The following is a 12,831-nucleotide window of genomic DNA, read 5'->3' on the forward strand; positions in this document are numbered from 1 at the left end:
AGAAAATGTGCACAAAAAAATTAGATTCTGTTTTGATTGCAGATTGGAGTGGAAGAAGTTGGCCTGCAGATTTCCATCATTGAACGAGCCCAGCAGATTCGCAGACACAGAAAGGGTAATGTCTTCTCTACAGCAAACATAAAGCAATGTAATCATAGACAAACTGGGTCTGTAGTGCAAGTCTGTGTTGCATATGAGCAAACCATAACATTGTTACCAGATACATTTGATATAAAATTCCATCTGTCATCTGGGTGACTCACTTTTATTGTTTGTCATTGCTCAGACCTTTGTGTGAACTCAGCCAACTCAGCCAACACCCCCACCCCAACCACAGTGATGGTTAGAATGCCACCCTTAGAGACAGCGAAAAAGATCATTGGTGGCATGCAGCTGGCTGTGCCAAGTGGTGTTGGCCCTGGATCCATGCCAGCAGTATAAAATGTCGCAGCTCAGAGAACCACACGCAACCTTTGGAGGAACCCTGGCTGTAAATGGTTGCTCTGGTGGATCACTTTGATAGTTGGTCATTGCTCAGACCTTTGTGTACTCTCCGGTGGATCTGACATCACTAAACTGAGTGTGCTACTTCTTGAAGAAGCTAAACTTCAGACAAACAGCTAATAAACACTAAAAATGAATACATGGGAGTAGTTTTACCTACCACAGAGTTTGCAATTTCATCCTGCCAGTCCAGAAATGTACGAACCTGCCAAACAGCACAGCTACATTGGTGACTCGACTTCTCTCCGCTGCAGCTAAGCAATACAGTCACCTCCCAATGGCTGCTGATGTAAACAGGGCCATTCATGCACTGGATAGACAGTGCATGGCTGCCATGCCATTACTTTGCATGCCTGCAGCCAGATTCTAATACCCCTTCCTTCTCTCCTTCATAATGCAGCCGGAACCAGAAAAACCAAGTCCTGTGCAAGCTCTGAACTTATTTGTCAAGGCTTAGACAGGGCTATGGACTTATACCTTAGCGTCATGTGACAGTGCTGAGCCAGCCAGGAGGCACCTAGCACTGTTATGTGAAAGAAGGGGAGTGGCTCACGGCTCACCCAAAGAAATAAGTGCTGGGAAATTCGCTCTGAATGGAGTGGCGAGGAAGGCCGTGTGTACCTCTTACTTTGTGCTTTATAGGCAAACAAAAGGTTCACTCTAAAGAGGATCCATATTTTAGGTTTGCTAATTGCTTGACTTTGTTCTGATATATACATTTAGTGCTTATTTGCTTTACCTCCTGTTTGTATATCATACTTTTTTAATACGAGCTGTGTTCTGATGATAGCAGAAGTGGGGAAAAAGACACCTACTCCAGAGCCTAGCAGTCCAGCCGCCAGCGGAGTAAGCCCAACAGCACCTACTGAGCTTTTACCTGATGTGGCCAGCAGCAACTCAGAGTGTGTAGTCTGCATGGAGCAAGAGGTAGGTCTTGAAGAGACAGGATTCAGTTCTGATATCATTGCAATAGTAGAATCATAGAATTTCTGTTTGTGAAAATGTCTCATGTAGAGCAAAAGTGATCGGTCCTCTTGGAAGCCCACCTCCCATTCGCTGATACTGACCTGCATAGTGCTCCACCGTTTTTTTGTTTTTTTTGTCGGAGTCCTTGGAAGGAGGAAGCACGCCATATACTATCCCTACTCTCCTGTACAGCATTGTTGTATGTTAGAGTACAGGTGCTTTTCAAAGGCGAACTCCACTACTTACTGTGTGTACCTAAACAAGACAAATAGCATAGCTCCACTGCAACCTAGTTCCAAATAAAATTCTTTTCTATGAAAACAAACACTTTATGGCATCCCCATAGCGCTAGCTGCCAGGCACATATGCACACAATTGCATTTAAACTATAAAAAAAATACTCAGCTCGCAGAATAAATTGAAAAGCTGCTTCTGCATGGTATAGAGTCTTTGGTGTACTATAGTCATGTCTGCCATTAGCTCTAATGAACATTTTCTTCCTTGGGCTCCGGCGGTCTAAGAACCGCTGGCGTCATATTGACTTGCATGAGACATGAGGATGCTGAGGGACATTCTATAGCGGGACCGAGGCTCAGGTGGGTGAGTATATCTGCTTTATTTGAGCCGCCTAGACAAAGAAGCAGTTAACCCTTACAGTGCAGGGATAGCCCCACTCCAAGGCTAGGAAGTTCCTGGAGTTCTGTCTTAAACACATAATAGGGGCGGCAGATTGCCTTTTCTGAGGAAAGTGGTGGTGGGCTTCCACGGCTCCCAGTCATGTGATCACGTCTTAGGATTTAGTCACGTTGTCTTTTTCACGTAACTACTTGCTTTTTTTTTCTTTTGTGAAGAGGTAATGTGGTAAAGAGAGCTGTACTGTGTTCTGTTGACTACAGGTCCGCTTTAATAGCAGAGATGGCTAGGCTTTGAAAATGCTTCATTTTTATGCAGAGGTGTGAATGTGACCTAAACCGATACTAATGCTCAGTGCACAAATCCCTCTCAGCCAATCAGATCTCAGTATTCTGACATCAGAGAAAGAACAACTGTGATGGGTTGATCTGAGTTTACTGCATATCACGTGTTGCACTTTGTTATATTAAAACCCAACTCCAGCAAAACCTTTTAATTCGTTTTGAATGGAATAGGGAAGGGTTATTTATGTCCGTGTTCTTTCCTCAAATAGAACAGGAAATGAGAGAAAACCCCAACAATGGGGACACCAACAACATACAGGGTTTAAAACCTCTGTCAGGATTTTATTCTCATCAGTGTCCTCATTAGGGAGATTTATCCTTGCTTCCTGTTCAGAAGACAGTTGTTGGACAAAACAGGAAGTGAGGGGAAATCTCAAGAACAGGTGCACAGACAACATTTACAATCTCACAGAAGAATTACAATTAGGGAGCTTTCAAAACCTGACTGCAGTTTTTTTTTTTAAATCAAATAAACTTTATTAAGCTCTTTTTTTTATTTACAAACAATCATATGTAAAAAAAAAACACAACATAGGATAACCAAAACTACCCATTAAAATCCACACAACCATGACAAAACACACACAAAACAATTATAAAAAGGAGAGGAAAGGGAGAATGACAATGCAATCATTATATATATATATATATATATGTCATCAACAATTCATCAACAATTAGTGGATCATAAAGCTATAAATATATAACAAATAAATGTCATTTATAACCGTACAAAGTGCTAATCACTGAGAAAATACGGCTACACATCAGTGAGTAACCATCCTCCTAGGAATACATCATTATTAATAACATACGCCCAGGCCAAAAATACATGATGAAGTGAACTAATTCATCACTAAAAAACAAATCATTTTAAATCGTATTTTAATCATAAATACATTTCCCAAGGAGATAATCCATAAAAGTAATACAAATTCAAAAATTCTCTGTGTAACATTTACATCCATAAGTGTTCATAATGTAAGTACCACAAATCGCAAGTGGTCAACAAAATCGCACCACCCCTCACCTCTTCCACTCTCTCCCCTCTCCCTCGTCCCCACTCCCCTAGATCATTTCATTTTTATTTTTACTATAGCTTTTTACAACCAATGGAACCGAAAAGAGAGAGAAAAAAACAAAAATGAAAGATATATGTATAGGGAAGGGATCCTAATGAAACATTCACGACACATATGTACCCCTAACGGGCCCCCGATCCAACCATTTACCCCAAATCATATCAAATTTAAATTCTTTAACTCGATGCTGGTAAGCCAATATTTCAAAACATTAAACTGACTCTTTTGACCCTTCCCTACTTTATCCAAATAATAAAAAAAAAAGATATGAAAGGAGTTGGATTTGAAATGAGCCCAAATGAATCCGTGACTTGTACAAGCACCAAAACAGCAAAAAGTTTCCAGCACACTCACCAGCCAGCATGTAAAAAAAACTTGTCTAACCACTAAGGTTAAAAGCAGAGGTTTAGATACAGGTCTTCTGCAGAAAATGTGAAAGCCGCACAGCCACGTCAAGGCACCTCCATATAGTGGGGTCCTTACTCTAAACTATGAGAGTCTCCATCTTGGAGCACATGGGGCGAAAGATTACACGCACCATTCCCGCACAATTGTTCCCTGAGTGCAATGCATCGTTTGTAATGCTATGAATGATGTTCATATTTCAGGCTCAGTCGATATTCATTCCCTGCGGGCACGTTTGTTGCTGCTCCAGCTGCGGAGATGCCCTGCAGGCCTGCCCACTGTGCCGAAGCAATATTGCCCAGCGCATCCGGATCTACCACAGCACCTAAGAGAAGACTGAGGGGAGGCTGAGGTAGTCACGGCTGCTGGATGTGAAAGCCATGAAGGAGAAATTTGGAGCTGCTGAGTATTAATCTGTGATATTTCCTGCTTACTGTGTGAATTATAGATGATATAGACCAGTACTGTGTACAACCACCAATCCCATCATTACTTGCCCCCAGTGGACATCTGCTGTATTGCTGAGATGCACATTTCTCGCACTTCTGCTGAGTCTTTTGTGTGTGACGTAAAGGGTCAGACCTCCCACAAGTCAGACCCTTTCTTCTTGTATGATCTTGGAGACTCCCTGCCATATTTCCAAGCCTCTGTTCCTGTCCTCGGGGTAGTTTTATTTGTTTTTGCCCACCTTTGTGTGTAAAAGCTCCTCCTTACATAATATAAAATAAAAATACGGCAGGAACGGTGGGAGCCTCTCATAATGAACACAGGAGGTGTGCCCCTAAAGGGCATTACATCGCCGAAAGCAGCCAATCAAATTCATGCTGTTACTTTCTAACCTTGAGAGGAAAAATGTGAATAGTTGCTGGCCAATATTACCCAGCGCAGTACTTTACCTATATCCTAGTTGCTTTGTATGGAGAGCCAAAGTGGGAATATTTTTTGGTATGTGAGGGAGTTGTGTTGTTTTATTATATGTTATCTCATTCTTATGTTACTGTAAATATATATATAAAGTTTTATTTATTCAGTGTATGGTGCTGCAGAGTGGCCCACAGCTGCTGCAGGCTGGCATCATAGGCCTCTGCCTGTATGTGTATTAGAGCTTCCAGAGCAGCCATTTTGTTCACTGAGCCAACTCTCCTGAGCAAGCCACCCGTCCATCCATAGGGAGCCGCCAACAGGTAAAAATGAATCCCCTGGTTTCTTTTTCCGGATATGTTGGCCCCTGCCCTGCTGTTACTACAGCCCTTGGCCTGCTGAAGACTGACTAATGATAAGCAGTGGTGTATGATGGTGGTGCACTACTGAATTGGACCAGCAGGTAGCGCTGCAGGGGAACTGTAAAATTGCAACTCTGGTCTTGGGAGATGAACCGTTAAAAGATTTGCCCGACTTCAATCTCTTTTGGTTGGAAGGTCTGAGATTCTATTTTTTCTTTTTGTGTTGGGATCTCTTCCCACCAGCAGCACAGCTTTAATAGGTGGAGCTGGGGTATTCCTCCATGCAGGAGGGCATGACACAAATAATCACACACCATAGTGAGGATTGTCCATAGGAATATATGGATGATATACAGTTGGCAAGTGACCTTACAAGCTCCGCCTCTAGAAGTATCTGGATGGTAGACGAATGCCCTGCTAATAGGGCTCTAGATACCCAGGAGGGGGAAGTGGGGCAGCAGAAGACACATGTCTGTGTGCCTCTTTTGGCCCCAGCAGGTACCCATGCCATGGAATTCAGCATTCTACCATTTACAGATAAGACAGGAAAGTGAAGTTCCAGCACGGCTCTCTTCTCACACACCACGCAAATCATTAACTGGCTGGTACATTTTCCAGGAATGGGTGACAGGTGAGAGACATTAGAAGTGTAACGGTAACGAGAGAAGCTCTGTGGGAGACCTCCACTAAGTGCGAGTCGGATGTACAATGGAAAGAGTTGCAGTTTTTCAATAATCTCGTAGCTATGATACAAACCAACCTCCTATGGTGTCTAGAAAGGAAATATTGACTGTTAGCCTCTGGATGTAGCAGCTCTTCCTCGGCATGAACCAGGAACACAAAACTCCGTTACCTTAGTCCATCGTACATAAGTAGTTCCTTTTAGCAGGAAAGTGGGAATTCTCCTCGTGGGTGGACCTATGTCCCCCTGCCCCACCAATCAGATGTTACAGTGCTGTTATTAGTGGCTATCCAATGTTGGAGCGGGAGCTCTAGCTTCAAATAAAAAGCTGTCGTGTGAGAAATGGGCAGCCACTGCTGACCGTCTGAAAATGCGAATTACCTGGCGGTCGCAGTGACCCTCTTCCATCAATAACATGAGTCATGGACCTGGATCTGAAATTCCAGTCTGCACACTTGTTTCAAATCATTGACTTGGAAAGTCAGCAGTAAAATGCATGGTGTACCTTTTAACCCTTTTAATGCCAGAGCCATTACTGCTAATCACATTGGGGCTGTACACAAGTTTCAGATTTTCAAGACTTTTCTTATTTTAGTAACGTTTGAGATGTATAAAGACCCAATCCCTTGTACGTGCTGGCACAGCTCTCCAGGCTAGATATATTTTGTAATTTAAAGAACTCCCTTGCCGTGGGGCTACCCCATTGACCTTGTCAGTGCAATGCATAAACCATCTGTGCATTGAACAAGTGCTGCATGTCCTGTTATATGTGCATTGGGATAGATTGGTAGTTCATTCAGAATTGGTGGAATGCCAGAATATAAATCTAAACCTAATAAACAAATAGTTTATATATTCATTCATTTTCACCTTCACATAACACACTTCCTGTCCCTGGGTGGCTACACTCATTTCTCCACTGTATCTGGTGGCAGCCATAGTTGTCATACAGGCCGGACTTCAAACACTTCTGTCTCCACATCCAAGGACATGTAAGCTGCATTAAATGACATGTTTGTTCTGGGTTTAGTTATCCTTTAACACATCACACATGAACATGCAATATACTACACATGAACATGCATGTAAGATTGCATCGGTGTGAAGAGGCCTCAGTACATTTTAGTTTTTGTGTAGAAAATAAGAAAATTGGTCATGCCGTAAAAGAGTTAATGGCAGGTGTACTTTAAGAAACTGATTTCCAGGAGTTTCCAAAGCCTCAACCTTCAGGAAAAGCTGACCCATTCTCATACACTCACATCAACAGTATTGCAGCATGTTCTCCACTAGCATCATTCTCACCAGGGCTGTATGTGGTCCCTGTGTTTTATATTGAAGCCTTCCGGATCCATAACATATTCTAGTAGGGACTGAAATGGACTCCATTCTGTGCAAAGTGCTAGCGAACATGTTGGAATATTTTATTATTGGACTTTGATAAAAATTCTGTTTCTATTGTAACAGATGTAAAAATGAACAAGCCAGAATTGTCCTTCAGGTGGCCCTGCTCTCCCTTGCAGTTGTGCCGTGTGCTTGCACGGGAGCATTGTGTACAGCAAGGGTTTGGAAAGCATTTGCAAAGCTTTAAAGCACCCTCCAGCTCCGATTGGGGAATGTTAGACAGTTCTTAGTGGGAGTCCTGACTGTCACTTCAGACCAGCTGCTGGCAGGCTTCGCTAAGCTTCAGCACTACTTGCCGGACTTGTTTAAAGTGATAGCGCTCCTATTAAGATCTGTTTTTAACATTTAGAAACTAAGACCTTCGCAAGAATGCTTAGAGCTTATCACAAGCTTTACAAGCCTCAAGGATCTGTGCTGTGTCCGATACTGTTCAACCTATTACAAGAGTGTAGATTTGTTCAAGAAACCTTGTACTGTACACATGGACACCAAATGTATGCCATTTACCTTTATTAGCCAGAAAGGCCTCTTCTGTGCTCCTCTCTGATTTAGTTTGTTTCTTACTGGACAATGGTGGTAGAAGGCAGGACTTGGCTATTAGGTCGTGCACCTCTAAACTAAAACGAGACTTCTCTGCCTTTTAAAGATGAGAGCAGGAACCTGTAGACATGGTTTTATGTTAAAGTCTATGTAAAGGCATTGTTTTCACTTTGAATAGGGAGTTTTATTTGGTTGTGTCCCCACTACGGAGATTCTGCCTCTTTATTGGTCCTGGATGGAAAATCCAGAAGTCAGCTGCTGAGGAGCTCTATGCATTCTTACACTGGCCAAAATGGCATTTCATTTCAAGCCATCGCAGTCCTGATACATGTGGTGAGCCCTGATGAAGAGGGTATTTCAGGAGCTCCTGAAACGCGTTGGCTACTTCTATACTGTCCCCTCCACCCTACATTGAGTGAAGATCAATCTGGACTATTAAATGGAGTGTGGCGATTCATTGAAGCTAAAATTCTCCAGTGGGAACGCCTACTCCTATGGCAACTCTTTAACGTGGGAATTCCATTCACTAGTGATTTATACTTATTTCCTGTTGTGTCTCCAGGACAGGAAGTGAAGAAATCTCCCCAGCGGGACACAAACAGCAAAATAAAATAAAAACAACTTTATAGGGATTTTACTAGTTCTCTTTAAAGGGAACCTGTCATGACACATGTTGCTTGTGACAGCTCAGCTGTGCATCCTAATGGGCAGATCGTACGTTTTTTAAAATTACCTAACAACCCTCGCAAGACAAAAGTCTGGTCGGCGGTGGTTGTAAGGTGTGTGCCCAGCCTTCGGTTCAGAGAAGATCACACACAGACTTGGAACTGCTTTTTGGAGCAGGACAGGTGCAGCCACAGCACTGGATGGGAGTCTTTGCTGTGACAGGCTTCTGTAATGATGAACAGGAGGGTGAATGGCATTGTGATGACAGGAACAAAGACAAGCTGTTAAATACCTTATTGTGTAAAACTGCCTCTAATGTATCTATCTCAAGTACATTTCTTTTTAAACCCTACATTGTATCTGTGACCAACACGTTTCAAGTGCGACACTGTGCTGTATACTCCATGCAGCTTCCTGAAAGTTGTATATTGTGTGTTGTGTGATCCTAATGTGTATACAGTGCTGTGCCACTGATCCATTGCATCCTGTTCTTGTAAAAAAATAAAGTGCCTTTGCATGGATGATCGAAGTGCTTTGACTTATTGTGCAAAATTCATGTCTCGTGTGTTCAGATGATCTGTCGCAGAGGTATTCATATTCCCAGGAGGAGTCACAGTGCAAACTGCATGCATCTAGATCACTAGTTGTAAATGTACTCAATAAGGGGGCCTCAAATGCAGCCCCTGAAGTGGTAAAAAAGAAAACCGGTATTGTGTCATTCTTTGTGCCCGATACAAAAGTGTAGGGTCATAAAAAAGGACAAATATCAGAATAAAATGTCATCTCATCTACTGTAACAGTTTTAAAAACCATCCCCAAGCTGGATTTTTGTTTAACTTTGTCTTAAAAGTATATAGAAAATATATTGAGGGGAATTTAACAAAACTGGAGCAGCTGTGCATGGCAACCAATCAGCATCCACCTTTCATTTTCAAACCTTAACTGAATAAACTGAAGGGAGGCTGATTGGTTTCCCTGGGCAACTGCTCCAGAAATAGTCTGCTCCGGTTTCGATACACTCCCCTCTGTCTGCATCAAGGTTATACATTCGTTCTTTTAGAAAACTCCTTTTGTGCTCCCTCTGCTGTCAGAAATGTTCTAATCAGACATGACGTTCCACCGTGTATTGCTTCAGTGACGGTCAAGGTTGCACAGAGGCAATGTCAATGGTCATACGGTTTCGAGATAACTTTTGTGGTCCATTAGGGGGGAAAAAATGCATAAGGTGATCGAGTACAACATACAGAAATCTATTTTACTGAAAACATGACAGCATTGATCACAAAATAGTTGTACTTTTCAAAGCGCTGATCCTGATAAAACAATGGGGGTCGATTTATAAACGTTCCACTCGTATAGATGGGCAGATGCCGTTCGCACGGCCTTACCGCCAGTAGATGCAGTCGAGTTGGAGTAGTGCTGTGCTATACGCTGGGCAGACGTTTTATAGATTATCCCCTATGTGTCTTGCTGTAGGTCCGTCTCCCAGAGTCTCCTTGGGAATTGCTGCAACATGCAAAGCGGAACATCATTGTTACTTTTACAACAGGATTCCCCCATTCTGGGCCTGTATAGGGGTGAGTGCAGCATTTACATGGGCTCCACATATTTTACATTTGATGGGTGCTCGTACCAAAGTGAAGACAGGATCAGTGCTGATTTGATCTTTTTTTTTTATGAACTAGCTCAATGCAGACATCTGCTATCCTCAGCAGTCACACATATACCCCCATTTAAATGTATATGGAGCAGGGAAAAAAGTTCTAAATCTTTACTTACCCACAGAAGGAGGCATTACACTTCAAACATATCTGAAGCTGGAACACCTCTTTAAGACTAAAGGATTTATCTGCTTCGAACAATATGAACAGTATTGACCTCGCAGGCTTGAACTCGTGCTCCTAACTAAATGCAGGACAACATCAGACGACAGGAGCTTGAGCAAAGTCCGACATTAGGCACCACTCACTTATTCTATTTAACTTGAGCACATTTCTCCGGCCTCAAAGGATAAACATGTTAGTTAGTGATAAATCCAGTGACCGAGTTCTTACCTTGGACTCGAAGTCCACAATACGCTGAACAAAACTATCTCTGCAAAGCTCTCAAGCTCCTATTTAACTGAACCCATTGCAGCCTGATAGTCAGAAGTGCTGAAGTTATAACCCGTTCCTTTGTGTTACTCCAAAGCTGCCGGCCCTTCAAAGAAATAACTACTCAAAGCTGCAATACATCACCAAGAACCGGCAGACAACACAGAAGAAGATCCAACGGTTGGAAATCTGCACTCTTCTTAAAACTTATTTGCATGTAATTCTGGACATTGATCATTTGGCCTGGAGAAAAGTTTCATCAAAGCTTTGTGTCGGCCTGCGGATTCCACAGACTTTGTAATAATTAATTGCCGATTTCTAGGAAAAGTTCTCAAAGAAAGTGGATGCGCACCATGTCCAGAAGTTGGCTTTCAGCCTGATCTTTATTAGAGACTCGGTCTGAATCACTAAGTAAAACAATTTTGAGAACTCGTTGGTTTGGAACAACATATTTCTCAGCATCATCTAGTTATTCACAAGATATAAAAAGCAAACTTAAAATAATTGCTGCACTTTGCCATAAGCAAATCTTACAAGGGATGGTAGTAGATGCACAAGGGGCAATTGGTACAAGTATCGAGTGGGACGTCCATTAACTGTACTGGTGTCTAGAAACTGGCCAACAAGAATTCTGAGGGCTCCCTGGCATCATGGACCTGCCGTCTGTAGACGCTGAGATTGGAGTCAGCCCGGGAGAATGTCTCATCTGTTATGAAGCTTATCAGATCTCTTCAAAGTCACGATCACCCAAGACCTTGCAGTGTGGGCACACGCTGTGTCTCCAATGTCTAATGAAGTTGGTGTGCCACAGCTTGCTGATGACTTTCGCAGTGTGCCCGTTCTGCCGCTGTGTCACCATGATACCCGAAGAAGGGGCCCAAGCCTTAAAGACGGATGAGGAGACCTTACGCAGGTCTTCTGTGGCCACCGTGTTCAGCACCACCTCTGATGATGCATTGTATGAGAATGCAGAGTTTTCCAACCAATCACTAACACTTTCTGAAGGCCACACTCAATCACCTAGACTGTCCATCTTTACAGTTAGTGATGTCCTGGTCCCTGACCAGGGCCAGATATGGGGTGGAAGATACATGCATGAAATCCGGAGCACTTATCTTCTCGGCATCAGCCGTCGGGTAGCATTGTCTGAAGCCCATCCATCTCCAACATCAAATTCTTTCTCTGCAGACAGTTTAAGACTTTGCTTAGCTTTGGGGCTGATCATCGGTCTTGGTTGCATCTTCTTCCTTCTTATATTCTTCAAATAAGCACAAACTCCCCACAAACAAGACACCAAGGAGGATATCTGCCATCTTGCCAAGCAAATACAACTGGTGAAACTGTCAAAAGCCCTAAACTAGACTGCTCTAACCATGTCACATTCGGCAACTTAAGCACCCTCCATCAGCCAGAAAGGAGCCATTAGCCCCAGTACATTCACAGTTTCAGTTTGTCAGTGTTTGACGGGTAATCGATTGTCTAAACCAGCCCTGATCTGCACAGTTCAAAACAAAAGGTGATATACAGAGGGTGTGTATATAAAATGTGGTAGTATGTTTGCTGTACAATGGAAGCACCACCGCCGCAGTGATGGCTGTATGTCTTTTCACCCCAGGATCATTCACAGCTACATATTCTTACAAGACACACCAAACTTGAGCAACACATGCTGTGTCCATCATTTACATTCACCAATGCTGTACTGCGCAAGCAGGACATTTTTTGTTGCCGAACAAAAAAAAAACAACAAACTGTTGGAGGTTCTTCCAAATACTTTAAATAGAATTCAGCACTCCTGACAGCCCCTCGAGATGGGTGCAAAGTACTAAAGATCTTCCAGCCCCCACACTGGAATTCAGTAAAAGGGACAGCATATTTGACAGTGACCTGCCGAGAGGTGGACACCTTGTATTGTGGGACGGGGAAATGGTAAAAAGGGGCTGGCTAGATAACTGCATACTGTGTGCACAGCAGCCTCAGAGGCTCTCAGACAATGCTGAAGACACATTTAACAAAAGGTAACTAACCATCGCTGCCATCTTGTGTGCTGTCCTCACCCTTGCTAGTTTATTGTGTAAAATAGGCACAAGTTACAAAGCATTAGCACGAAGATGCAGCTCTGTAATTTAGACATGAGACTGCCATTTTCAAATCGCATTGCACTTAGCTAAAAATAACTTACTTTAAAAAGCTGTGCTAGCTTTGTGAATTGGGCCAAATGTATGCTTCGTGGTGCCTATAATCTTAAGGAGTATTTGAGTTCTGAAAGAGCTGTACGCTGAGAACAGTCAT

The 12,831-nt window shown here is 42.8% G+C and overlaps 1 protein-coding gene across 2 annotated transcripts in view; it reads left to right on the forward strand.

The window, feature by feature from the left end:
- The window catches only part of LRSAM1 (leucine rich repeat and sterile alpha motif containing 1), a 46,384-nt gene extending 41,952 nt beyond the window's left edge, over positions 1–4,432 (forward strand). For both annotated transcript variants that reach the window (XM_018559366.1, XM_018559367.1), the window contains 3 exons: positions 43–115; positions 1,298–1,431; positions 4,138–4,432. In XM_018559366.1, coding sequence (XP_018414868.1) covers positions 43–115; positions 1,298–1,431; positions 4,138–4,263 — 333 coding nt within the window. In that variant the 3' untranslated portion in view covers positions 4,264–4,432. The remainder of the gene's footprint in view (positions 1–42; positions 116–1,297; positions 1,432–4,137) is intronic.
- Positions 4,433–12,831: the final 8,399 nt, after the last annotated feature.

Source organism: Nanorana parkeri, unplaced genomic scaffold (genome assembly GCF_000935625.1).
Source record: "Nanorana parkeri isolate BGI_ZX_2015 unplaced genomic scaffold, ASM93562v1 scaffold389, whole genome shotgun sequence".
Taxonomy (NCBI): Eukaryota; Metazoa; Chordata; class Amphibia; order Anura; family Dicroglossidae; genus Nanorana; species Nanorana parkeri.